The sequence below is a fragment of the Anomaloglossus baeobatrachus genome, chromosome 5, assembly GCF_048569485.1.
Source record: "Anomaloglossus baeobatrachus isolate aAnoBae1 chromosome 5, aAnoBae1.hap1, whole genome shotgun sequence".
Taxonomy (NCBI): Eukaryota; Metazoa; Chordata; class Amphibia; order Anura; family Aromobatidae; genus Anomaloglossus; species Anomaloglossus baeobatrachus.
In genome coordinates this window covers 270,801,859-270,828,028 of record NC_134357.1, presented here as the reverse complement: position 1 = coordinate 270,828,028, position 26,170 = coordinate 270,801,859, and the positions used below count along the sequence as shown (strand labels likewise).

The window sequence follows — 26,170 nt, the reverse complement described above, 5'->3', positions numbered from 1 at the left end:
GCATGTCAGAGCCTGTTGTTATGGGATGTCAGAGGACATTATGTGGCATGTCAGAGCCTGTTATGGGATGTCAGAGGACATTATGTGGCATGTCAGAGCCTGTTGTTATGGGATGTCAGAGGACATTATGTGGCATGTCAGAGCCTGTTATGGGATGTCAGAGGACAGTGCAGGGATGGAGAGAAGTCCGTCTTCCATGCAGCACATCACATGATCGCACACCCCAGGTCCTGTCAGCGCGGTTGTGGCTCCGCCCCGTCATGTGACCGATCACAGGGTCGGTAGCCTGTGGGTAATCCGCTGCAGATCAGGTCCTGGTCGCGGTACGTATGATCTATGCTGATTATTGCGGCATGATCCGGCGCCATATTTCTTCGCAGTATTTTGGGGCTCAGGAAGAAATCCGGCGCATAGTGTTCCCTGCTGTACAATAGTCCACAGGCAGCGCCGGATTAGTGGAGGGCACATTCCTGGGGCCTACCCCACCTACACACTCCAGTGGCCATTCGGGATCTCCTCAAGTCCAGGGAGTCGCGGAGTCTTGTATCGCCAACTTCACACCATACATAGAATAGCAGACGCGGCTGTGAGGATAGTAACCGCCCGCCTGCAGGGCTCCGCCTGTGCTCCTGGGCTTTGTTTACCTGAGCCAGCATGTGACCCCTGCAGCCAATCAGTGGCCGCAGCGGTGATGTGTCTGTCACAGTCACCGCCTGCAGAGCCGGGCCAGGGTGGGGTCATCTCTGGGGAAAGAGGTGCTGAGTGATATTACATCGGATTTCTCCTCTAACACCCATAGAGAAGCATGGTGGGCGCCTTTCCTATAGAGGTTGGGGTCCCCATCATCTAAAGGAGGTGTCTCCAGATGTGAGAGGCTTTGTACTTGTATAAATAAGCACAATTTCAATTTACGTCTTATAAAACAATTCCTCTCTGTAGTCAAGAATGGGGGGACTTTTAGTTCTCTAGTATCCTGCTTGTTGCCTAGGTTACTGGCCACCTCTGCATTCTGATCAGCGGTGGCCTATCTAAGCAATGAGCGCAGCTCTTGGAAGGACTATTATGAAGATGGCCAGATCTTGAGTGCCCCTGCGTTCCTACAGCGCTCCAGTCACACCTCTGCTCGTAGCATCTCACAGCGCACAGTTCGGTCCAACAACACAACCAGTTTGCTGGCCCACACTGTCATTTATTAAAGGGAATCTGTCAGCAGGGTTCAGCTATGCAATGTGAAGAAAGGATGCTGTAGGGGTTAACAAACATGTCCGTGATGAGTCTCTTGTCACACTGTATGCAGGTGTTTACCTGCTATGTTTGTTTTAGCCTCAGGAGATTATCATTGCCAAACTTGGTCAGCTAGTTTGACAGTCTCCTGCTGTGAGTAGTAACTCACTGTCTATAGACATTGTATGTAGAAATGTATAAACCACTAGGAAATACTTGGGATGGTGCATTTCCTTAATATCAAACTTTATTAAACACAATATAAAATAATTTTTTGACAAAGGTCACTGTATATTCACACTGGACAAACCATGATACCAACATTTTAGGTCTATTGCTGCACAATACATTTCCCGCATTTAAACCTAACAACTCCTCATATAGTCCTATGGGAACTGATATTAATTGATGTTAGTACATCTTTAAATATGGGCTGTGCTACGTCCACTATTATCCTCATGGCAACCCATGGTCAACCTAGGATACCCTGTCCCATATCCTTCACCCTTACTGGATACTTGTGTACCATACAGGCAATCTATTTAGGAGTTATTCAGTAACATGCAGCAGTTACTGACCTGACTGAAATCGTTACTTGGCTTGATTGTCATTAGTCCCGACGCGCGTTTCCCACTTCTTCAGGGGACGTGAGCAATAGACCTACTGTTGGTATCATGGTTTGTCCAGTGTGAATATATAGTGACCTTTGTTTACACATATGTATGTTAATGAAAACATTTTTTTATATTGTATTTAATAAAGTTTGATACTAAGGAAATGCACCATCCCATGTCTTTCCTAGTGGTTTATATATGTAACAGGTGTGGTTCCTATGCAACTAAGGCTAGGATATAAGGACAAATAATGCAATTGTATGTAGAAAGCCTGGTGTGGGCGGGGGCAGCTTTTTCAGCTGTGCTGCATTGCTAAATCTACAGGCTCTGATTATGTCAGAACAGCTGCACCCACTAATCTAAGTGATACATTGTTGGATTCCGAGCATCCTTGCCTACATTTTGCTGCTCTCAGATGAGAGACACCAAACACACACAGTGGAACCTCGCTTAACGAGTAACCCAGTTAACGAGAATTTCGCTTAACAAGCAAAGCTTTCTGTAAATTTGTAACCCGGTTTACGAGCAAGCTTTGCTGTACGAGCAAAATACTCACTGCACACACTTCCGGTTCCGTGCATCCACCGCGCTCTGACCTGCTGTTGCAGTCCACACAAACACACACACACGCACACACATATACAGTATTATGCTCACCTTACCTTCTGTTCCATCGCTGGCCTCATGGTTCTTGTAGTTCGTTGGCTCATCGCGACAAGGGAGGAATCGTCGCGGCGAACTACAAGACCCAGGAGGCCGGCGGTGGAACGGAAGGTAAGGGGAGCATAATATGTGTACCTTCCGTTACATCGTTGGCCTCCTGGGTCCTGTAGTTCGCCGCTCCAGGATGTGTATCGGCAAGCATCGCAACGAGGCAGGAACTTCGGCTGTCAGACGCTACTCAAAGGCAGAGCGCTGGCCAATCAGAGGCAAGCGGCTCCTGCCTTTGACGTCAGCGCTCTGGGTGCGGACGTTCCTCCCATGTCGTGATGGTTACCAGATACACAGACCGTACTAGCGAACAGCAAGTCCCAGGAGACCGGCGATGGAACGGAACGGAAGGTAAGGTGAGCATAATATGTGCGTGTGCGTGCTTGTGTGTGAGTTTGTGTGAGTTTGTGTGAGTTTGTGTGTGTTTGTGTGAGTTTGTGTGTGTATGTGCGTGTTTGTATGTGTTATTGTGTGTTTGTGCATGTGTGGAATGGCACAATAGGGGACCAGGATGGGACATTTAACAAGTTGTGGAACGAATTGTCTGCATTGCAGTGATTTCCTATGGGAAATCTTGCTCTGCTGAATGAGTAACTTGGTTAACAAGCACACTCCCAGAACGGATTGTTCTCGTTAACCAAGGTTCCACTGTAGTACATAAAAATGAGCGGACACCTGACATGAATAAATAGGTGAAAAGAATATAGATCATATAAATATATGAGGGTATATATATATATATATATATATATATATATATACTGTATATGGTATGTACTAAAGTTTATATGTAGGAAATTTATATATTAACAATAAATATGTTCAAGATTTTTTTTCTAAAGATAAAAGTACATAGCACACCTTTTTATAAGGAAGGAGGACCTCTAACCACAGGCATATCCCCTTAATTTAATATACAGGGTGGGCCATTTATCTGGATACACCTAAATAAAATGGGAATGGTTGGTGATATCAACTTCCTGTTTGTGGCTCATTAGTATATGGGAGGGGGGAAACTTTTCAATATGTGTGGTACCATGGTGGCCATTTTGAAGTCGGCCATTTTGGATCCAACAATATTTTTTAAATAGGAAGAGGGTCATGTAACACATCATACGTATTGAGAATTTCACAAGAAAAACAATGGAGTGCTTGATTTTAACGTAACTTTATTAGTTTATTAGTTATTTACAATTTTATGACCACTTATAAACTGTGTTCAAAGTGCTGCCCATTGTGTTGGATTGTTAATGCAACCCTCTTCTCCCACTCTTGACACACTGATAGCAACACCGCAGAAGAAATGCTAGCACAGGCTTCCAGTATCCGTTGTTTCAGATGCTGCAAATCTTGTATCTTCACAGCATAGACAATTGCCTTCAGATGACCCCAAAGATAAAAGTCTAAGGGGTCAGATTAGGAGACCTTGGTGCACCATCACATTAGGGTGTCAGGTCCAAGCATTCCTACATGAACAGTGTCCTGGAAAGTGGATTGGTCATCGTCGGCCAGTTGAATGTCCACCAAGGGCACAAGCATCATCATGTTATCTCTAATGTCATGAGAAATTCATCACATAGCACTTCACGACCCTTAGAATTGAGGGCAGGCACTTGTATCCGAAGATGACACTAAGATAGCTCGTATGCTGTATGCTGTCCTCCTCTGTTTCTGGCCGACACACTCACACATATCAGATCGTGAACACATTAAATCACAGACACACACCACACACACACACACACTCTTACTCACCATATCCAGCGATACAGAATGCCTTCAGCCGCAGGGAAAGATGAGAGGAATTCACGTGTTGCAGGTCCTGTAAGCAAGCTTTCCATCCGCAGGTCCTTGCACTCCACTCACTGTTTCAGGATCCATATCGCTGGGTGTGGTAAATGTGTGTTTGTGATCTAATGGATGAGTGATCTGATGTGTGTGGGCGTGCGATCTGATGTGTGTGGGCGTGCGATCTGATGTGTGTGGGGGTGCGCTCTGATGTGTGTGGGGGTGCGCTCTGATGTGTGTGGGGGTGCGCTCTGATGTGTGTGGGGGTGCGCTCTGATGTGTGTGGGGGTGCGATCTGATGTGTGTGGGGGTGCGATCTGATGTGTGTGGGCGTGCGATCTGATGTGTGTGGGCGTGCGATCTGATGTGTGTGGGGGTGCGCTCTGATGTGTGTGGGGGTGCGCTCTGATGTGTGTGGGGGTGCGATCTGATGTGTGTGGGCGTGCGATCTGATCTGATGTGTGTGGGCGTGCGATCTGATGTGTGTGGGGGTGCGATGTGATGTATGTGGGGGTGCGATGTGATGTGTGTGGGGGTGCGATGTGATGTGTGTGGGGGTGCGATGTGATGTGTGTGGGGGTGCGATCTGATGTGTGTGGGGGTGCGATCTGATGTGTGTGGGGGTGCGATGTGATGTGTGTGGGGGTGCGATGTGATGTGTGTGGGTGTGCGATCTGATGTGTGTGGGGGTGCGATGTGATGTGTGTGTGGGTGCGATGTGATGTGTGTGGGTGTGCGATCTGATGTGTGTGGGGGTGCGATGTGATGTGTGTGTGGGTGCGATGTGATGTGTGTGGGGGTGCGATGTGATGTGTGTGGGGGTGCGATGTGATGTGTGTGGGGGTGCGATCTGATGTGTGCGGGGGTGCGATGTGATGTGTGTGGGGGTGCGATGTGATGTGTGTGGGGGTGCGATGTGATGTGTGTGTGGGTGCGATGTGATGTGTGTGGGGGTGCGATGTGATGTGTGTGGGGGTGCGATCTGATGTGTGCGGGGGTGTGATCACTGCATGTCCTCTGCTCGGTGTCTAGTCAGTGTCATTGCAGTGTGCCCGCTGCTATAATGAAGTGTCCTGCAGTATCTGTAACTTTTTTAGCTGTATGACACTTCATTATTGATCCGCGACTAGGGCTTATTTTCGGGGGAGGGCTTATATTTATGCCTTGCTCTGAAAATGCTGAAAATCCCTGCTAGGGCTTATTTTTGGGGGAGGTATTATTTTTTGGAAAAAACAGTATGTAAAGTGAAAAAATGTGTGAAAGTGATAAAAACGGGGGGAAGGGTTGTGAATGAAGAATATATACACATATATGTAAATATTGTGGCGTTGCACACCGTTCACACACTGTATCATGGGGTTTACTCACCTCGCTGCGTCTTTGAGGTAGCACAGGAACACAAACCGTTTGAACGTCCAGCAGTTTATTAACCCCTCATAAACTGCAGGGGGGTACATGTTACACACGCATGGCTTTTGAATCCCTTTCTCCTCAGGTTTTATCACAGTGACCCCAGTCAGGACTTGTCCATGGGTTTTCAAGTCCGTCTTAGTCTGCACTGGAGGAATGGCAGCTCCTGCCAGTGTATACACCTCTAGCAGAGGCTCCTTCTTGCAGCCCCAGCACTTTCCAGACTGGCTGCAGTCTGTTTTCAGTCTCCACATCTCAAATACAGACTGACTCCATTTTACATGGCATGTCACCTGTCGGTCATGTCAAAACACACCCCTAGGCGGAGTATGTAAGTGACCAGACCCACCCATCTCTCCAGCCACCTGTGATCCTCACCCTGTGAAAACTACAGCAAAACATGTGGCACTAAAAGTACCAGTACTCCTGAGGATCACACCACATAAGTACATAATACATACATATATAAATATCAACACACAAAGAGAAAATAATTTATTGAACATAAAGAAATATATGTACAGTGGAACCTCGCTTAACGAGTAACCCAGTTTGCGAGTATTTCGCTATACGAGCAAAGCTTGCTGTAAATTTGTAACTTGGTTTACGAGAAAGCTTTGCTAAACGAGCAAAATACTCACCGCACACACTTCTGGTACCGTACATCCACCACGCTCAAACCCTCTCTTCCAGTCCACACAAACACGCACAAATACACACAAACACGCACACATTATGCTCACCTCACCTTCTGTTCCATCGCCGGCCTCATGCTTCTTGTAGTTCGCCACTACAGGATGTGTATCGGTAACCATCGCGACGATAGTTCTTCCACTGTCAGACGCTACTCAAAGGCAGCGCGCTGGCCAATCAGAGGCAAGCGGCTCCTGCCTTTGACGTCAGCGCTCTGGCAGCAGAAGTTCCTCCCTCGTCGCGATGGTTACACGATACACATCCTGTACCGGTGAACTGCACGATCCAGGAGACCAGATGGAACGGAAGGTAAGGTGAGCATATGTGTGTGTTTGTGTGTGTTTGTGCATGTGTGGAATGATAGAATAGGGGACCAGGATGGGACATTGAACAAGTTGTGGAACAAATTGTCTGCATTGCAATGATTTCCTATGGGAAATCTTGCTTTGCTGAACGAGTAACTTGGTTAACAAGCACAGTCCCAGAACGGATTGCTCTCATAGACCAAGGTTCCACTGTACATTATACAGTCATATGAAAGTTTGGGCACCCCTATTAATATTAACCTTTTTTCATTATAACAATTTGGGTTTTTGCAACAGCTATTTCAGTTTCGTATAATAACTGATGGACTGAGTAATATTTCTGGATTGAAATGAGGTTTATTGTACTTACAGAAAATGTGCAATCCGCATTTTATCAAAATTTGACCGGTGCAAAAGTATGGGCACCCTTATCAATTTCTTGATTTGAACACTCCTAACTACTTTTTACTGACTTACTAAAGCACTAAATTGGTTTTGTAACCTCATTGAGCTTTGAACTTCATAGTCAGGTGTATCCAATCATGAGAAAAGGTATTTAAGGTGGCCACTTGCAAGTTGTTCTCTTATTTGAATCTCCTATGAAGAGTGGCATCATGGGCTCCTCAAAACAACTCTCAAATAATCTGAAAACAAAGATTATTCAACATAGTTGTTCAGGGGAAGGATACAAAAAGTTGTCTCAGAGATTTAAACTGTCAGTTTCCACTGTGAGGAACATAGTAAGGAAATGGAAGAACACAGGTACAGTTCTTGTTAAGCCCAAAAGTGGCAGGCCAAGAAAAATATCAGAAAGGCAGAGAAGAAGAATGGTGAGAACAGTCAAGGACAATCCACAGACCACCTCCAAAGACCTGCAGCATCATCTTGCTGCAGATGGTGTCAATGTGCATTGGTCAACAATACAGCGCACGTTGCACAAGGAGAAGCTGAATGGGAGAGTGATGCGAAAGAAGCCGTTTCTGCAAGCACGCCACAAACAGAGTCGCCTGAGGTATGCAAAAGCACATTTGGACAAGCCAGTTACATTTTGGAAGAAGGTCCTGTGGACTGATGAAACAAAGATTGAGTTGTTTGGTCATACAAAAAGGCGTTATGCATGAAGGCAAAAAAACACGACATTCCAAGAAAAGCAATTGCTACCCACAGTAAAATTTGGTGGAGGTTCCATCATGCTTTGGGGCTGTGTGGCCAATGCCGGCACCGGGAATCTTGTTAAAGTTGTGGGTCGCATGGATTCAACTCAGTATCAGCAGATTCTTGACAATAATGTGCAAGAATCAGTGACGAAGTTGAAGTTACGCAGGGGATGGATATTTCAGCAAGACAATGATCCAAAACACCGCTCCAAATCTACTCAGGCATTCATGCAGAGGAACAATTACAATGTTCTGGAATGGCCATCCCAGTCCCCAGACCTGAATATCATTGAACATCTGTGGGATAATTTGAAGCGGACTGTCCATGCTCGGCGACCATCAAACTTAACTGAACTGGAATTGTTTTGTAAACAGGAATGGTCAAATATACCTTCATCCAGGATCCAGGAACGCATTAAAAGCTACAGGAAGCGACTAGAGGCTGTGATTTTTGCAAAAGGAGGATCTATAAAATATTAATGTCACTTTTATGTTGAGGTGCTTACTTTTACTTACTTTTACTTACTTTTGCACCGGTCAAATTTTGTTTAAATGCGGATTGCACATTTTCTGTTAGTACAATAAACCTCATTTCAATCCAGAAATATTACTCAGTCCATCAGTTATTAGATATATGAAACTGAAATAGCTGTTGCAAAAACCCAAATTGTTATAAAGAAAAAAGGTTAACATTAATAGGGGTGCCCAAACTTTTTCATATGACTGTATATTGAACAAATCAGAAGGCAGCACTCCATTTTTCTTCAGGCTTTCTTTCTTTAGTTGCCAATAACACAGGACGTTTATATTGTGTGTGTGTGTGTGTGTATATATATATGTGTGTATATATATATATATATATATATATATATATATATATATATATATATATATATATATATATAAAAATATAATATATAAATAAGACATATGGAAGAGATATAAAAGAACCCACACCAAAAAACAATGAAAAGAGCCCTCTACTCTTATTTGATATAATGCTCATGCTTACACTGTAACACAGAAGACGATGTGTCTGGTGATGACTGTATCGTTGTGTGTCAGGTTCCTATACGGTGTCCGGATGGTATTGTCTGTCCCTCCATGGAGGAGTGGGAGCACGTAAAAGGACAGAAGGACGTCATGATGGAGAACCACAAGCCCCTCACAACACAGGGTAAGAGGAGATTTTTTTCCGATCTTTAAAGTACCTTGGTAGTGTGAGATATCCATTACTTGACGTAGTTGTCATGATTAGCAGCTGTGCGGTCATCTCAGGACAATCAAGCCGTTACACAAGCTGCTTTCAGTCATCTCCTGTAGGTACCTGCATACTGCTGCTTGGGTTACTGCCGTCACATCAGAACATCATCGCGTGCACACGCTTATAAATTGAGAGGGCCAAGTGTGGAATCATTGTAGCCTACAAATATTATTTTTTCCATTTCTGTGTGACATCTCCATATGTGAGAAAACCCAATTATATACAGTGCCTTGCGAAAGTATTCGGCCCCCTTGAATTTTTCAACCTTCTCCCACATTTCAGGCTTCAAACATAAAGATAGAAATTTTAATGTTATGGTGAAGAATCAACAACAAGTGGGACACAATTGTGAAGGTGAACGATATTTATTGCTTATTTTAAACTTTTTTAAAAAATAACTGAAAATTGGGGAGTGCAATATTATTTGGCCCCTTTAAGTTAATACTTTGTAGCGTCACCTTTTGCTGCGATTACAGCTGCAAGTCGCTTGGGGTATGTGTCTATCAGTTTTGCACATCGAGAGACTGAAATTCTCGCCCACTCTTTGTAAACAGCTGGAGCTGAGTGAGGTTGGATGGAGAGCGTTTGTGAACAGCAGTTTTTAGCTCTTTCCACAGATTCTCGATTGGGTTCAGGTCTGGACTTTGACTTGGCCATTCTAACACCTGGATACGTTTATTTGTGAACCATTCCATTGTAGATTTTGCTTTATGTTTGGGATCATTGTCTTGTTAGAAGACAAATCTCCGTCCCAGTCTCAGGTCTTTTGCAGACTCCAACAGGGTTTCTTCAAGAATGGTCCTGTATTTGGCTCCATCCATCTTCCCATCAATTTTAACCATCTTCCCTGTCCCTGCTGAAGAAAAGCAGACCCAAACCCTGATGCTGCCACCATTATGTTTGACAGTGGGGATGGTGTTGACAGGGTGATGAGCCCTGAAACATATCGTTTGGCATTGTGCCCAGTTAGTTCGATTTTGGTTTCATCTGACCAGAGCGTCTTCTTCCACATGTTTATTGTGTCTCCCAGGTGGCTTGTGGCAAACTTTAAACAACATTTTTTATGGATATCTTTGAGAAATGGCTTTCTTCTTGCCACTCTTCCATAAAGGCCAGACTTGTGCAGTGTACGACTGATTGTTGTCCTATGGACAGACTCTCCCACCTCAGCTGTAGATCTCTGCAGTTCATGCAGAGTGATCATGGGCCTCTTGGCTGCATCTCTGATCTGTCTTCTTCTTGTTTGAGATGAAAGTTTGGATAGACGGCCGGGTCTTGGTAGATTTTCAGTGGTATGATATTGCTTCCATTTCAATATGATCGCTTGCACAATGCTCCTTGGGATGTTTAAAGTTTTGGAAATCTGTTTGTAACCAAATCCGGCTTTAAACATCTCCACAATAGTAGCATGGACCTGCCTGTTGTGTTCCTTGGTCTTCATGATGATCTCTGTGCTTTAAACAGAACACTGAGACTATCACAGAGCAGGTGCATTTATACGGAGACTTGATTACATACAGGTGGCTTATGTTTATCATCATCAGTCCTTTAGGACAACATTGGATCATTCAGAGATCCTCAATGAACTTCTGGAGTGAGTTTGCTGCACTGAAAGTAAAGGGGCTGAATAATATTGCACGCCCCCATTTTCAGTTTTTTTTATTTTTTAAAAAAGTTTAAAATAAGCAATACATTTCTTGCAACTTCACAATTGTGTCCCACTTGTTGTTGATTCTTCACCAGAACATTAACATTTTTATCTTTATATTTGAAGCCTAAAATGTGGGAAAAGGTTGAAAAATTCAAGGGGGCCGAATACTTTCACAAGGCTCTGTAAAAGGTAATAGATCTGCCAAGACCTCTAGTGACTTCCCGTCCTTCATGGAGAGGCGGCCATCAGTAGGATATCTTACTACAGGCACTAGTCACTTTATCTGGATTTAGGGGCTGTGATGAGTTTTCATAAAATCTAAAGGTCATACCTTGAAATACTGATAGGATAAGACCCTGACAAACTGTTTAGGACCGGAACATTTTTCCCTTCTCCATTTTAAAACCCAGCCATTTTTTTTAGCTATCTTTGCTATTCCCCATAAGTTAGACGTTATCTCCTGGGATCCTTTCCTAAATTGGTTTGTTCACCCAGCACAGCATTTCCTTCTCCCTAATTTAGCAGGGATTGGAATAGAAGAACATAACTTCATGGGATGTCCTTTTAAGTGAGTCTTTCATGGGGTTATCCCTGCTTGGGAGGTAAGTCACACATAGCGACTGCAGACTGCTGAATCATGACAGTGTGTCGTGGACTTGCTATCAGGATTCCCTGGTATTCCCAATGCGAGCAGGCGGTCACATGACCTCGCTTGTGATTTGCATACTTGAGGTCATGTGTCGACTAGACCTGGTTGATTGTCTTAATTCACTTCTACAGAAAGAATTTGAATACATCTAATCATGACCGCAAATATGCAAATCACATACATACAGTCATGTAAACGGCAACAGCGGAGCATTGTGAAACCGTGTGCACTGCACCAATTCAGCAGACGCAAAAGGAGACTGCAGACTGCTGGCCAAAGCCTGGACAACCACTTTAAAGGGAGTGTAAATACAAGAAAAGGATCAGATCACTGTTTCATGGTTTTTGATGGTCAAGGAATACTCCGTTAATATGGTTCACAGATCCATAGGCCAGGTCTCACAAGCGGAAATAAAAGTAAAACAGGTAATGGAAGATCCAGCTCCAGAAGTTGACTATGATTAAGAAGCCATTGGGGTTCTAAACGCATAGGCCATGTGTTTCCCTGTCCCTTTTATTATTATTTTGATTCACCACGTGATTTTATTGATGATGAAATGAAATACAATTTTATCCTATGGTTTAACTTCTGGAGGTGGATCTTTCATTACCTGTTTACTTTAAAAGGAGTCTTTTAGGTCTGATAACACGTGTGAACGTTGCTTACCGCAACCCGGGGGTTTTACTCACTTGCAGCGGTGCAGGGTAGCTTAGGCATACACAGGCAACACAGTCTCTCTCAAAAATGCAGCAGTTTATTAGTAACCAACATAAACTGCCCTTCCAAAACACAATGAAGCCTCTCCTGGCTTAAAGGAAAAGGTAAACTAAACACCTTCACATACCGTGGGCATCAATTCCATTTAAATGTCCATAGTGAAGGTATGGCTGTCTCCCCAGGAGACACAGATTTCTGGTCAGTCTTTGTAGCGGACCGCCCGCTCAGGTTTGGACACAACGAGTGTCAGAGTGGAGCTCCCTCAGCCTCCACACACTCAGTTCCAGAAGGTTGAAGGCAACCTACGCTTCCTTGGGCAGGTTCCTTCCAGAGTATCCAACCTCTCTGAGAATAGCAGCCTCTTTACCTGCCGGAGGCTGCTCATCATGCAGGGCTGCTCCACACACACTGACAGTCTCTTAAATCAGACTGGACACACCCACAGATGGAGGTCTGTGTTTCCAGACCTGCACAGCATACTGGCATTGTTAAAGGGAACCTGACCCTTATATGCAGAACCAAGCCTTTGTGGAACTACAAGTCCCATAGCAACTTCTTCACTTTAATATCGCAGAGACCTTCTCCACTGCGACACATAGCGACCATTTACCACATTGGTGGTCGCTACCTCACACACTATTAACCTGGAGATATAAGGTTAATCTGCAAGATAATAGTGCTGTGAAGCTGTGTGCACGCCATACTGAAAGTGTTGCACCCTGGAGAAATGAACTCCAAGGAGCTGTCTGCTTTCAGTCATGCAGGCATGCCCAGAGCAGCTGCAGTGAACGATCCCAGCACTGAGAATGGTGACTGTAAGCATGACCAAACAGTGACAGTCAGTGCTGTAGTGTGGTTACATACTCTGCTTTCAGTGCTGTGAGTGATGATTAATTGCTTTGGGCACAACTGACTGAAAGCCGACGGCTCCCAGGACAAATAAAGTTACGTTTTTCCCACGTGCTGCATTTTCAGTGCGGCAGCAACGGACCTTCATAATACTATTAATCTGCAGAGTAACCACATATATACAGATATAATAGCGTTATTGGACCTGATAGCTTCCCTTTAAGGGCAATTTTCCTAATGAAACTAGTGTTATGTCTATATAGGTCCTCATAGCTGTTCTGTAGCACTCTGACATGTTAGTGCTGAGCATTCAAGGTTTGAAGCCACATGCTATTGAGCCTGGATGTGTATTGGTGATGTGTACTGTCCATGTACTTGGAGTGCTCCATCCTCTGATCACTTCTAATCTACAGCAGAAGAGTACTTTGTCATTATCCCTTTTGGCCCACTACACAATGTACTCTTAAGGAATAGTCCTTCAGTACAGCCAGTCCTTCGCATTCTGCTTTTCAACTTGACTGTGGGCTCATGCTGTCATTGCCTATGCTGTGCAGGCAGCGGCCACCATCGTCTCCTAGTATCTACAACCAGTCAACTGGTTCGTCACACGGTGACTGTGCTGACGCCTGCCTCTCTGGCACTAAATGCTGGTATTTCCACTCTTCACCCCACTCCATATTACCCCAGTGTCAGCACCGAGTCCTCTGTGAGCAAGTTGGCTGCAAGGAAATTGTATCCTATTGGTAACCAGCAACAGAGACTTAAGGTGGCTTTACACGCAACAACATCGCTAATGAAATGTCGTTGGGGGTCACGGAATTCGTGACGCACATCCGGCCTCGTTAGCGACGTTGTTACATGTGAAACGTACGTACGACCGTTAACGATCAAAATTACTCACCTAATTGTTGATCGTTGACACTTCGTTCTAATCCCAAATATCGTTGCTGTTGCAGGACGCAGTTTGTTCGCTGTTCCTGAGGCAGCACACATCGCTATGTGTGACACCCCAGGAACGAAGAACAATGCTGTACCTGCGTCCTCCGGCAATGAGGTGGGCGTGACTTTCTTTCGGCTGCTTTCCGCCCCTCCGCTTCTATTGGACAGCTGCCGTGTGACGTTGCTGTGACGCTGTACGAACCGCCCCCTTAGAAAGGAGGCAGTTCGCCGGCCACAGTGACGTCGCTAGGAAGGTAAGTCCGTGTGACGGGTCCTAGCGATGTTGTGCGCCACGAGCAGCGATTTGCCCGTGAAGCACAACCGACGGGGGCCCCCTTTAAGGGGGCTTTACGCGCAACGACATATCTAACGATATGTCGTCGGGGTCACAGAATTCGTGACGCACATCCAGCGTCGTTAGCGACGTCGTGTGTAACAGCTCTGAGCGACTGTTAACGATCAAACATACCTTATCGTTGATTGTTGACACGTCGTTCATTTTCAAAATCTCGTTGGTCGTTGTGGACGCAGGTTGTTCGTCGTTCCTGAGGCAGCACACATCGCTACGTGTGACACCCCGGGAATGACGAACAGCTTACCTGCGTCCTCCGGCAACGAGGTGGGTGTGTCGATAATGCGGCTGCTCTCCGCCCCTCCGCTTCTATTGGACTGCTGCCGTGTGACGTCGCTGTGAGGCTGCACGAACCACCCCCTTAGAAAAGAGGTTGTTCGCTGACTACAATGACGTCGCTGGGAAGGTAAGTGTGTATGACGCTTCCTACCGATATTGTGCGCCACGGGCAGCGATTTGCCCGTGACGCACAAACGACGGGTTAGGGTGCTTTCACGAGCGACATCGCTAGCAATGTCGCTGCGTGTAAAGCAGCCTTTAGTGGATCTGCCATGTATTGCAAACAAAGCTGCAAAAACTAATCCCGGCGATCATTACAAGTATTGGCATATGTAACACAGCAATACCAATTACAGGTTCTATGTGTGGAGTTCCTTACAGGCTGAGAGTTCTGTTCCTTATTTGTCACTGTTTTAGGCAACCACAAACTTAGAAAAGAATTATTAAATTAAACAAGAAATATAGTTGTCCTTAGGCCTCATGCACACGGTGCATCTTATGCCACCTTTTTTGGGTGCAGATTTGGTACGCATTTCCTTTCCCAGCAAACTCTATGAGATTTCAGTTTTTTGTCCTAACGTTGCAGTTTTTTTGGCTGCATCTTTGTGCTGACCATAAAGATGCAGCGTGTCAATTCTTTCTACATTTTGAACCCTTCCTGGCATAGATTTCAACTCAAATGCATCAAAACTGCATGTGTTTTTTGGATGGTTTATTGAGCCCCAGGCTGCTTTTCTGTGACCACAGGCTGCATCTTTGTGGCCACCATAAAGATTCAGCGTGCACACATAGCCTACTCTCCTGCTGATTTGTTTTACATTTGCAGAACCGAAGTTCCCACTCCCTTAGCCATGTTGTCCTATTGCAGACGAGCACAGGAGGGAGACTGCAGTCAGTTGTCTCACAGCCACACACCGGTCAGTGAAGTGGAGAGGATTCATGAGAACAGAAGATTTCTATATGTTTTTCAGTTTCACAATCCAAGTGATAGGTTTTCATTAACACAAAAATCTGATTCGTGTATGCCCCAAATAAAAATTAAAAAGCCTATACTCACCTCTGGTTCTGACATGTCGGAACTCGTGTTGTCGGGGCTCACATGACATTAGGGCACACGAGGCTCGTTGCCAATCAACGCCGGTTTCACTGATCTCGTCTTTAGACAGTTAAAGGGAACCTGTCACCAGATGTGGTGACTACAGTTAGGTCCAGAAATATTTGGACAGTGACACAATTTTCGCGAGTTGGGCTCTGCATGCCACCACATTGGATCTGAAATGAAATCTCTACAACAGAATTCAAGTGCAGATTGTAACGTTTAATTTGAAGGTTTGAACAAAAATATCTGATAGAAATTGTAGGCATTGTACACATTTCTTTACAAACACTCCACATTTTAGGAGGTCAAAAGTAATTGGACAAATAAACCAAACCCAAACAAAATATTTTTATTTTCAATATTTTGTTGCGAATCCTTTGGAGGCAATCACTGCCTTAAGTCTGGAACCCATGGACATCACCAAACGCTGGGTTTCCTCCTTCTTAATGCTTTGCCAGGCCTTTACAGCCGCAGCCTTCAGGTCTCGCTTGTTTGTGGGTCTTTCCGTCTTAAGTCTGGATTTGAGCAAGTGAAATGCATGCTCAATTGGGTTAAGATCTGGTGATTGACTTGGCCATTGCAGAATGTTCCACTTTTTTGCACTCATGAACTCCTGGGTAGCTTTGGCTGTATGCTTGGGGTCATTGTCCATCTGTACTATGAAGCGCCGTCCGATCAACTTTGCGGCATTTGGCTGAATCTGGGCTGAAAGTATATCCCGGTACACTTCAGAATTCATCCAGCTACTCTTGTCTGCTGTTATGTCATCAATAAACACAAGTGACCCAGTAACATTGAAAGCCATGCATGCCCATGACATCACGTTGCCTCCACCATGTTTTACAGAGCATGTGGTGTTCCTTGGATCATGTGCCGTTCCCTTTCTTCTCCAAACTTTTTTCTTCCCATCATTCTGGTACAGGTTGATCTTTGTCTCATCTGTCCATAGAATACTTTTCCAGAACTGAGCTGGCTTCATGAGGTGTTTTTCAGCAAATTTAACTCTGGCCTGTATATTTTTGGAATTGATGAATGGTTTGCATCTAGATGTGAACCCTTTGTATTTACTTTCATGGAGTCTTCTCTTTACTGTTGACTTAGAGACAGATACACCTACTTCACTGAGAGTGTTCTGGACTTCAGTTGATGTTGTGAACGGGTTCTTCTTCACCAAAGAAAGTATGCGGTGATCATCCACCACTGTTGTCATCCGTGGACGCCCAGGCCTTTTTGAGTTCCCAAGCTCAGCAGTCAATTCCTTTTTTCTCAGAATGTACCCGACTGTTGATTTTGCTACTCCAAGCATGTCTGCTATCTCTCTGATGGATTTTTTCTTTTTTTTCAGCCTCAGGATGTTCTGCTTCACCTCAATTGAGAGTTCCTTAGACCGCATGTTGTCTGGTCACAGCAACAGCTTCCAAATGCAAAACCACACACCTGTAATCAACCCCAGACCTTTTAACTACTTCATTGATTACAGGTTAACGAGGGAGACGCCTTCAGAGTTAATTGCAGCCCTTAGAGCCCCTTGTCCAATTACTTTTGGTCCCTTGAAAAAGAGGAGGCTATGCATTACAGAGCTATGATTCCTAAACCCTTTCTCCGATTTGGATGTGAAAACTCTCATATTGCAGCTGGGAGTGTGCACTTTCAGCCCATATTATATATATAATTGTATTTCTGAACATGTTTTTGTAAACAGCTAAAATAACAAAACTTGTGTCACTGTTCAAATATTTCTGGACCTAACTGTATAAGCTGTGGCCACCACCAGTGGGCTCTTATATACAGCATTCTAACATGTTGTATATAAGAGGCCAGACCACTTTGTAGAACGTAAAAATCTCTTTATAATACTCACCTAAGGGGCGGTGCGGACTGGTCGTATGGGTATCTCCGTTCTCTGGTACCGGCACCTCTTCTTTCAGCCATCTTTGTCCTCCTTCTTTTGAAGCCTGGGTGGATGTTGCGTCCTATGTTATGCACACAGGCCAGCATTGAGGTCCCGCGCATGCGTACTACAATACTTTGATCTGCCCTGTCCAGGGCAGATCAAAGTGCACCTGCACAGGACCTCAATGCCAGCTAGTGTGGATGACGTAGGACGCGTCATGAACCCAGGCTTCAGAAGAAGGAGGAGAAAGATGGCCGAAAGAGGAGGCGCTGATACCGGAGAACACAGACACCCATCCGACTAGTCTGCACCGCATCGCACCGCCCCTTAGGTGAGTATTATAAAGTGTTTTTTATGTTCTCACAGCGGCCTGGGCTCTTATATACAGCATGTTAGAATTATGTATATAAGAGCCCAGTGATGGTGGCTGCAGCTTATAGGCCCCAAATCTGGTGACAGGTTCCCTTTAAGTTATTAACAAGAAGCGAGAGTGGCGGTTACCGCTCACTTCCTGTTAATTGCTTACATATCCAAAGGTGGGAAGAGGGAAGCCGGCGCTGATTGCTCGCAGGGCTCGTATGTCATAACAATGTCACGAGCCCTGGGAACGCGAGTTCCGACACTGCTGGAATCGCGTCAGAACCAAAGGGGAGTATAAGCTTTTTTATTTTTATGGGGCGTACATGTGGAATGAGAGAGGATAACCCTTTAAACAAAATGTCGTTTTATCTTGATATCTTACCTTTATGGAGTTGCACATTAAAATGCCAGTTGTAATGGAATTAGCAGGTCCACTCGTTTTTAGAAGTCTCCTTCATTGTATTAAGTCATTGTGTTTCCTACAGATGAACCCTGTGAGCGAAATCCCAGCCCTCTGGACACTCATGACTGCCTAAAGGAAAATCACAACGTCCCTCAAAATCTTCAGGTAAATGTAAGTCATTTCCCATCAAAGGTTACCTTCAAGTTATTTGTCAGGTTATTTGCCGAATGTCATTGTTTATTGTTTATTGTTCTCTGTCTGTTCAGGGTGAGGATGTGCTCGCCATTAAAATTGAAGCTAAAGTCAAAGAAGAGGATGGGATGTATATGAAAACTGATCTGCAGTGTAGGGACTTTTGGGATCTACCTAAATACCGCCATCATCTGAACATCACACATATAACGATGTATAAGACTGTGGTATGTTTCTCTTACAGATGGATCCGGTAAGAGAACAAGACCAAAGAGATTCCCCAGTCCTGTGTATACTCAGGATTGCTCAGATGAAGATGATTATCAGGTACATCCAACCAAAGTTTAACAGCATATTATCTCATTAACCCCTTCACCCCAGCTGATTTTCCGTTTTTCGGGGGTTCTTTTTGCTCCCCTTCTTCCGAGAGCCGTAACTCTATGTTATATATCTATATGAGGGCTTGTTTGTACTTTTAAATGAAACCATAAGTTTTACCATATAGTGTACTGGAAAATGGCAAACAAATTCCAAGTGCGGAAAAACTGCAAAAAAAAAGTGTAATTGCATGATTGTTTTTGGGATATTTTATTCAACGTATTCACTATATGGTAAAACTGATGTGTCGGTGTGATGCCTCAGGTAGGTACAAGTTCGTAGACACCAAATATGTATAAGTTTACTTTTTATCTAAGGGGTTAAAAAAAATCAGAAGTTTGTCCAAAAAGTGGCATACTTTTTGCGCCATTTACTGCGACCCTTAGCGTTCTCATTTTTCGTGATCTATTACTCAGTGACGGCTTATTTTTTTGCGTCTCGAGCTGACGTTTTTTGTGGTATTTTTGCGTAGATGCTACATTTTGATCGCCTGTTATTGCACTTTGCGCAAAATTTGCGGCGACCAGAAAAAACGTAATTTTGACATTTGGAATTTTTGCTGCTGCGCTGTTTACTGACCAGATTAATTGATTTTATATTTTGAAAGGTCGGGCATTGCTAAGCGTGGCAATACCAAATGTGTGTATATTTTTTATTTTTTTAACCCTTTAATTTTCAATAATATGAAAGGGGGTTAATTTTTTTAAAACTTTTTTTTCAATTTTTTTTATTTTACTAGTCCCCCAAGGTAACTATAAGGATTAGCAGCCTGATCACTCATTCATTTCTGTTGATCGTAGCTACACAGCTCAAATCACCAGAAATGCTCATGTCTTGTAACAGGCAGCACTCAGACGGCTGTTACAGGAAGTGAGTCATACACATGTATACATACACATGTGAGTCATCACATGACCCTATGCTACCATGGTAACCATTGGCTCACAGTGATCACGTCATGGCGCTGCTGATGGAGCCGGGTAAGTGCACGTTTACCGCAGCGAGCATTTAAATCGCACTGTCACATTTTGACAGCGCGATTTAAAGGGTTGACAGGCGCGGGTGGATCAACCTGCACCTGCGAGGCACACATGTCTGGTGTTCAAATCAGCAGACATGTGCGAGGATTGACACAGCTCACCGCAGCAGCTAGTGGTGATTACCTGGACATGACTTAGGAAATACCAGTACATCCCGCGGTTGTTAAGGGGTTAAAGGGAATTTGTCATCATATTATTGACATATAATCTGAGAGCAGCATTAGTAGGAGACCCTGATTCCAGTAATGGGTCACTTACTGGGCTGCAGGTTGTCATTTTGATAAAATCACTTTCCTGCAGCAGATCCAGCAGTGCACAGAATGCTGAACCCAGTGTAACTCCATGTGCACCACTGATTGGCAGTTTTGGCAGTTTTCTGTGTACTCTGTATATTGACAGAAAGCTGTCAATCAGTGATGCGGGCAGGGTTACACAGAGCAGGAGGACTGCATGGCACAAGACAGCTAGTCCTGTAGTGATCTCCAGCTGATACATTGCTGAGTTTAGTGAAATTACTGTACGCAACCTAGTGAGTGATACATCACTGGAATCAGTGTTCCTATCCCTACATCATGCTGCTCTCAGATTAATTCACAAAAATGTGCTGACGAGATTCCCTTTAGCGTTAGATGATTAGAGACAAATTACTGTTAAATTATTTTTACTCTGGCTTTTCAGGGTGATGATCCGCTTGATATGTATGTGAAAGATGAAGATGAGGAGTCAGAGAGATGTTCCAGTCCGCATTATTCCCAGGAATGTCCAGAGGATAATCAGAATTTGCTGCAGGATAATCCGGTAGACAAAAGCAATCTACTAAACCTATATAAGGGTTGAATGGTTCTCGGTGGTCACACAGTCATGGATGTTTGATAGCTTCTTGTTGATCTCTTACGTTTCTCTGTCTTTTGTATTGCACTAAGTTCTTACCTATGTCACATCAGGGTGAAGAGCAGAATAATTTTAAAGTGGAAATAAAATCAGAATATGAGGATGCGTCTTATATGAGTGAGGAGCAAGGCAGAGAGGAGGAAATCCCAAAGGTGGGAAAAACTGTGGCCAAAGGTGGGAAAAAAACATGTAAGTTGAGTGAAGGTCCACATTGAATGTCCGAGTACAGCAATTCCCTAAGAAAATCTATTTTTTCTATTCTTTTTGTTTTGTAATTTTTGCTCACCCACACTGTGTGCAGAATTATTAGGCAAATGAGTATTTTGATCACATGATACTTTTTATACATGTTGTCCTACTCCAAGCTGTATAGACTTGAGAGCCAACTACCAATTAAGTAAATCAGGTGATGTGCATGTCTGTAATGAGGAGGGGTGTGGTGTAATGACATCAACACCCTATATAAGGTGTGCTTAATTATTAGGCAACTTCCTTTCCTTTGGCAAAATGGGTCAGAAGAAAAATTTGACGGGCTCTAAAAAGTCCAAAATTGTGAGATGTCTTGCAGAGGGATGCAGCAGTCTTGAAATTGCCAAACTTTTCAGGCGTGATCACCGAACAATCAAGCGTTTCATGACAAATAGCTAACATGGTCGCAAAAAGTATGTTGGGCAAAAAAGGCACAAAATAACTGCCCATGAATTGCGGAAAATCAAGCGTGAAGCTGCCAAGATGCCATTTGCACCAGTTTGGCCATATTTCAGAGCTGCAACGTTACTGGAGTATCAAAAAGCACAAGGTGTGCCATACTCAGGGACATGGCCAAGGTAAGGAAGGCTGAAAGACAACCTCCTTTGAACAAGAAACATAAGATAAAACGTCTAGACTGGGCCAAGAAATATCTTAAGACTGATTTTTCAAAGGTTTTATGGACTGATGAAATGAGAGTGACTCTTGATGGGCCAAATGGATGGGCCAGAGGCTGGATCAGTAAAGGGCAGAGAGCTCCACTCCGACTCAGACGCCAGCAAGGTGGAGGTGGGGAACTGGTATGGGCTGGTATCATCAAAGATGAACTTTTGGGACCTTTTCAGATTGAGGATGGAGGGAAGCTCAACTCCCAGACCTACTGCCAGTTTCTGGAAGACAACTTCTTCAAGCAGTGGTACAGGATGAAGTCGGTATCTTTCAACAAAAACATGATTTTCATGCAGGACAATGATCCATCACATGCATCCAACTACTCCACAGCGTGGCTGGCCAGTAAAGGTCTAAAAGATGAAAAAAGAATGACATGGCCCCCATGTTCACCTGATCTGAACCCCATAGAGAACTTGTGATCCCTCATAAAATGTGAGATCTACCGGGAGGGAAAACAGTACACCTCTCTGAACAGTGTCTGGGAGGCTGTGGTGGCTGCTGCACGCAATGTTGATCGTAAACAGATCAAGCAACTGTCAGAACCTATGGATGGTAGGCTGTTGAGTGTCATCATAAAGAAAGGTGGCTATATTGGTCACTAACTTTTTGAGGGGTTTTGTTTTTTGCATGTCAGAAATGTTTATTTCTAAATTTTGTGCAGTTATATTGGTTTACCTGGTGAAAATAAACAAGTGAGATGGGAATATATTTGGTTTTTATTAAGTTGTCTAATAATTCTGCACAGTAATAGTTACCTGCACAAACAGATATCCTCCTAAGATAGCCAAATCTAAAAAAACCCACTCCAACTGCCAAAAATATTAAGCTTTGATATTTATGAGTCTTTTCGGTTGATTGAGAACATAGTTGTTGATCAATAATAAAAAAAATCTGCTAAAATACAACTTGCCTAATAATTCTGCACACGGTGTATTTCAGATATTCTGTTTTTTGTAGGGTTGACATGGTTTAAGTAAGGGTGCTTTCACATTGCGGTCTTCCTCACATTCAGTGGTCTCGTTGGGTTTGACGTCCAAACCCGCGCAAAAGGAGATTCAGAATATGCGCCGACAGGGGGATGACTTTAATGGTGCAGATAGAGTCCGTCTGCACCATTGACGTCAATGGCCTCATCGCCATATACTTTGGAATGACGTTCTGCGGAGGACTTCGAATGTAAGATCCAACGGGATCACTGAATGTAGGGAAGACCGCAATGTGAAAGCACCTTAACAAAAGCCCATTCATGGCCACCATGTGGAATTGTTAACTTTATGTCCACAGCTCAATTTTATACAAGATTTATACCTACATTATATTCATTACCTTGGGAAAAAAGGAAGAATTTTTTTTTTCTTTTTATCGTAATTTGCTTTAGGTATGAAAATGATCCTACTCCATGTTCACACAGATTCTGATGCAGTTTCCGTGCTGAAATCCATGTCAAATCCACTTGAATTCTGCCTCCAGTGTTTTCACTGTGAATCTGTCGCGGTTCATACATCGCAGTATTTGCAGGGAGAGGCAGCATCATGTTGACCCTCCGTATGGATTCTGCTCAGTATTTTCCCATTAACATTAATGGGAGGTGAAAAATCGACTTCATAAAGAGGCTGAACTTTCTTTACAGCGTCTCGAAAGTCATATATTGGGAAAAGGAGAAGCAGGCTTGCAACACCCAGGAAAGTCTACCGGAGGATGGATATGGATGTTGGCACCCTGATCTCTGAAGTAAGTGTGATTAAATGTGTCGTAAAGGTGGCTGATGATGAAGATGATAGCTATGTTTAACCCCATACCGATATTATGTACATTTACATCATATGCTGACTCCCTGACTTTGATGTGGGCTTGTAAGCCGAGCCTGCATTTTTCCCTGCAGATAAAGGCGGTGATATCTGCTCCACTTCACCCACGGCTGTTAAAGGAAACCTGTCAGGTGCAATATGCAGCCAGGACCACGAGCAGTTCTGGGTGCATATTACTAATCCCCGCCTAACCATCCCTGTATACACTAGTATAGATAAAGAGATCTTTAGAAAAAGAGCACAGGGCATTATATCCCCCAACTAGTCCGCCCTTTTAGCATGTTAGCACACCTACAGGGGCGTACTAACATGCTATTCAATGCAGCATCACCAGCGGTGACGCGTGTACCTGTGTTCACTGTGACCACGCTTCTAAATGCCGGGCACTTCCAGTCATGTGCAGCAGACCTCTCTGAAGCCGGGATTCGTACACTCGGCTTCATACTGCGCATGACCAGAAGTGCCGGCATTCAGAAGCACGGTCACAGCGAACACAGGTGCACGCATCACAGCCAGAGACTGTGCATTAAATAGCATGTTAGTACACCCCTGTCATGCTAAGAGGATGGACTAGTCCCTGTGCTCATTAGCATAAGATAAGCTCTTTAGAAATACTTTTTCTAAGGCTATGTGCACGCGCTGCGTTTTTTTCACGCTGCGTTTTTGTGTGTTTTTGGCCACTAAAAACGCACAAAAACACACCCGCGGCAAAAAAAACGCATGCGTTTTTACCGCAATTTGGTGCGTTTTTGGCTGCGTTTTGCTGTGTTTTTCTGCGTTTTTCCAATGCATTGCATGGGGGGAAAACGCAGAAAAACGCAGGAAAGAACTGACATGCGCAGCTTAAAAAAAAAAAGTTGTGTGCGGACAGCAAAAATGAAAACTCATAGACTTTGCTGGGGAAGCAAAGTCATGCAGTTTTGAGGCCAAAAACGCACCCGAAAAACGCACTGTGCGCACATAGCCTAAAGATCCCTTTATCTATGATAGTGTATACAGGGACAGTTAGGCAGGGATTGGCAATATGCACCCAGAACTGCTCGTGGTTCTGGGTTATATTGCACCTGACATATTCCCTTTAACATGTTAAATGTCGCTGTCATTCTCTTAATGTGCGGCGGTCGGCGGGCGCGTTATTCAGTGGGCCCATTTGCACACACCTGATCATAGGTTGCCATGATTTCCTTGTTCCTGTCATGACGGTACTTCTGAGAAAGCCAGTTCATAGGATACGGTGATTTTTGCTGTACTGTAGTATTGCTGTGTATAGTACAAGCCATCGGATGATCGCAGGTTCAAGTCCCCTAAGAAACCAAATACAGCAGAAAGTAAAAAAAAAATCTTTTAAAAAATGTGAAAAATATATAAAAGTTCAAATTACTTCCCTTTTCCCCCCATTAAAAATAAAGAAATAATAAATATAAAAGACACATATTTGGTATTGCTGCTTTCATAAAAGTCTGATCTATACAAATTCTAAAACTAAATAACCTGATCGATTAAAAAATAGTTTATGTTGGCCACTGCATCATTGCAAAAAAATGAAAGAAAGGCAATCAAAACATCGAATCCATCCCAAAATGGTATCAATAAAAAAATCGGCCCAGGGTGCGAAAAACAAGACCAATTAACCGAAAATTTAAAAGGTTATGGGTCTTGGAAAATAAGGCAAGCGTTAAAAACTGGAAAAAAGGTTGTAGTTGTATGCCCACAACCACAGAAGGCACTTATAACACGGCTGCTGCGTCCCCCCGATAATGAGAAACAGTATACCAGGAAGAAAAGGGGTTAACAATCTGTGCTGCTTGGAAAGAAACTACTGCTAAAGATACTGTATTTTTCGGTTTATAAGACGCACTGGATTATAAGACGCACCCCAAATTCAAATCAAAAAAGGGTGAAAAAAGGGGTCTGTCTTATAATCCAGTGATATTTTACTGGAGAGGGTGGCAGTGGTGTTGGAGCAGGGTAATGGGAGGCAGAGATGGTGGGTGTCCCAGAAACTGTTGGCTGTGCTGGGGCTGCGGCGGCTGTGGCAGCTGTGCTGGGGCAGTGAGGGCTTAAAAGAAATGGAGGCCAGAGTCAGCGCTGATTGAGCTCTTAGCTCAATGACAAACTGAGATCTCACCTGCGCAAGCGCCACCTCCGGGCGCCATTTTCCTCAAGTCCACTGCCTGGAGATCAATGGGCCAGAAGCAGCGCATGTGCAGATAAGATTTTGAGCTGAGATTTCCATATGCGTATGTGCCAACTCCGGGTGCCATTATTTGAAGTCCTCCCTTGCTGCCCCACAGAGCCAGCCCAGCCGCCGCAGCCCAAGCACCAGCCGACCCAGCCGCTGCAGACCCCGCACAGTCGTCGCAACACCAGCTGCTGCAAACCCCACACAGCCGCCGCAGCAGCACCAGACCAGCCGCCACCGCAGCCCCTGCACAGCTGCCGCAGCATTCCCCCGGCCTCCTGCGACCCCTCTCCACCACTCCTGGTAAACTACATTCAGATTATAAGACGCACCCTTCACTTTCCTCCCAAATTTTTAGAAGAGAAGTGCGTCTTATAAACCGAAAAATACGGTATTTTTG

The 26,170-nt window shown here is 44.2% G+C and overlaps 1 protein-coding gene across 3 annotated transcripts in view; it reads left to right on the top strand.

The window, feature by feature from the left end:
- Positions 1–240: 240 nt before the first annotated feature.
- The window catches only part of LOC142311251 (uncharacterized), a 39,165-nt gene continuing 13,235 nt past the window's right edge, over positions 241–26,170 (top strand). For 2 of the 3 annotated variants that reach the window (XM_075349483.1, XM_075349485.1), the window contains exons 1-8: positions 241–323; positions 8,968–9,079; positions 18,441–18,529; positions 18,625–18,703; positions 18,795–18,877; positions 20,647–20,766; positions 20,913–21,048; positions 23,411–23,511. In XM_075349483.1, coding sequence (XP_075205598.1) covers positions 9,007–9,079; positions 18,441–18,529; positions 18,625–18,703; positions 18,795–18,877; positions 20,647–20,766; positions 20,913–21,048; positions 23,411–23,511 — 681 coding nt within the window. In that variant the 5' untranslated portion in view covers positions 241–323; positions 8,968–9,006. The remainder of the gene's footprint in view (positions 324–8,967; positions 9,080–18,440; positions 18,530–18,624; positions 18,704–18,794; positions 18,878–20,646; positions 20,767–20,912; positions 21,049–23,410; positions 23,512–26,170) is intronic. The other variant, XM_075349484.1, reaches the window with a different exon arrangement.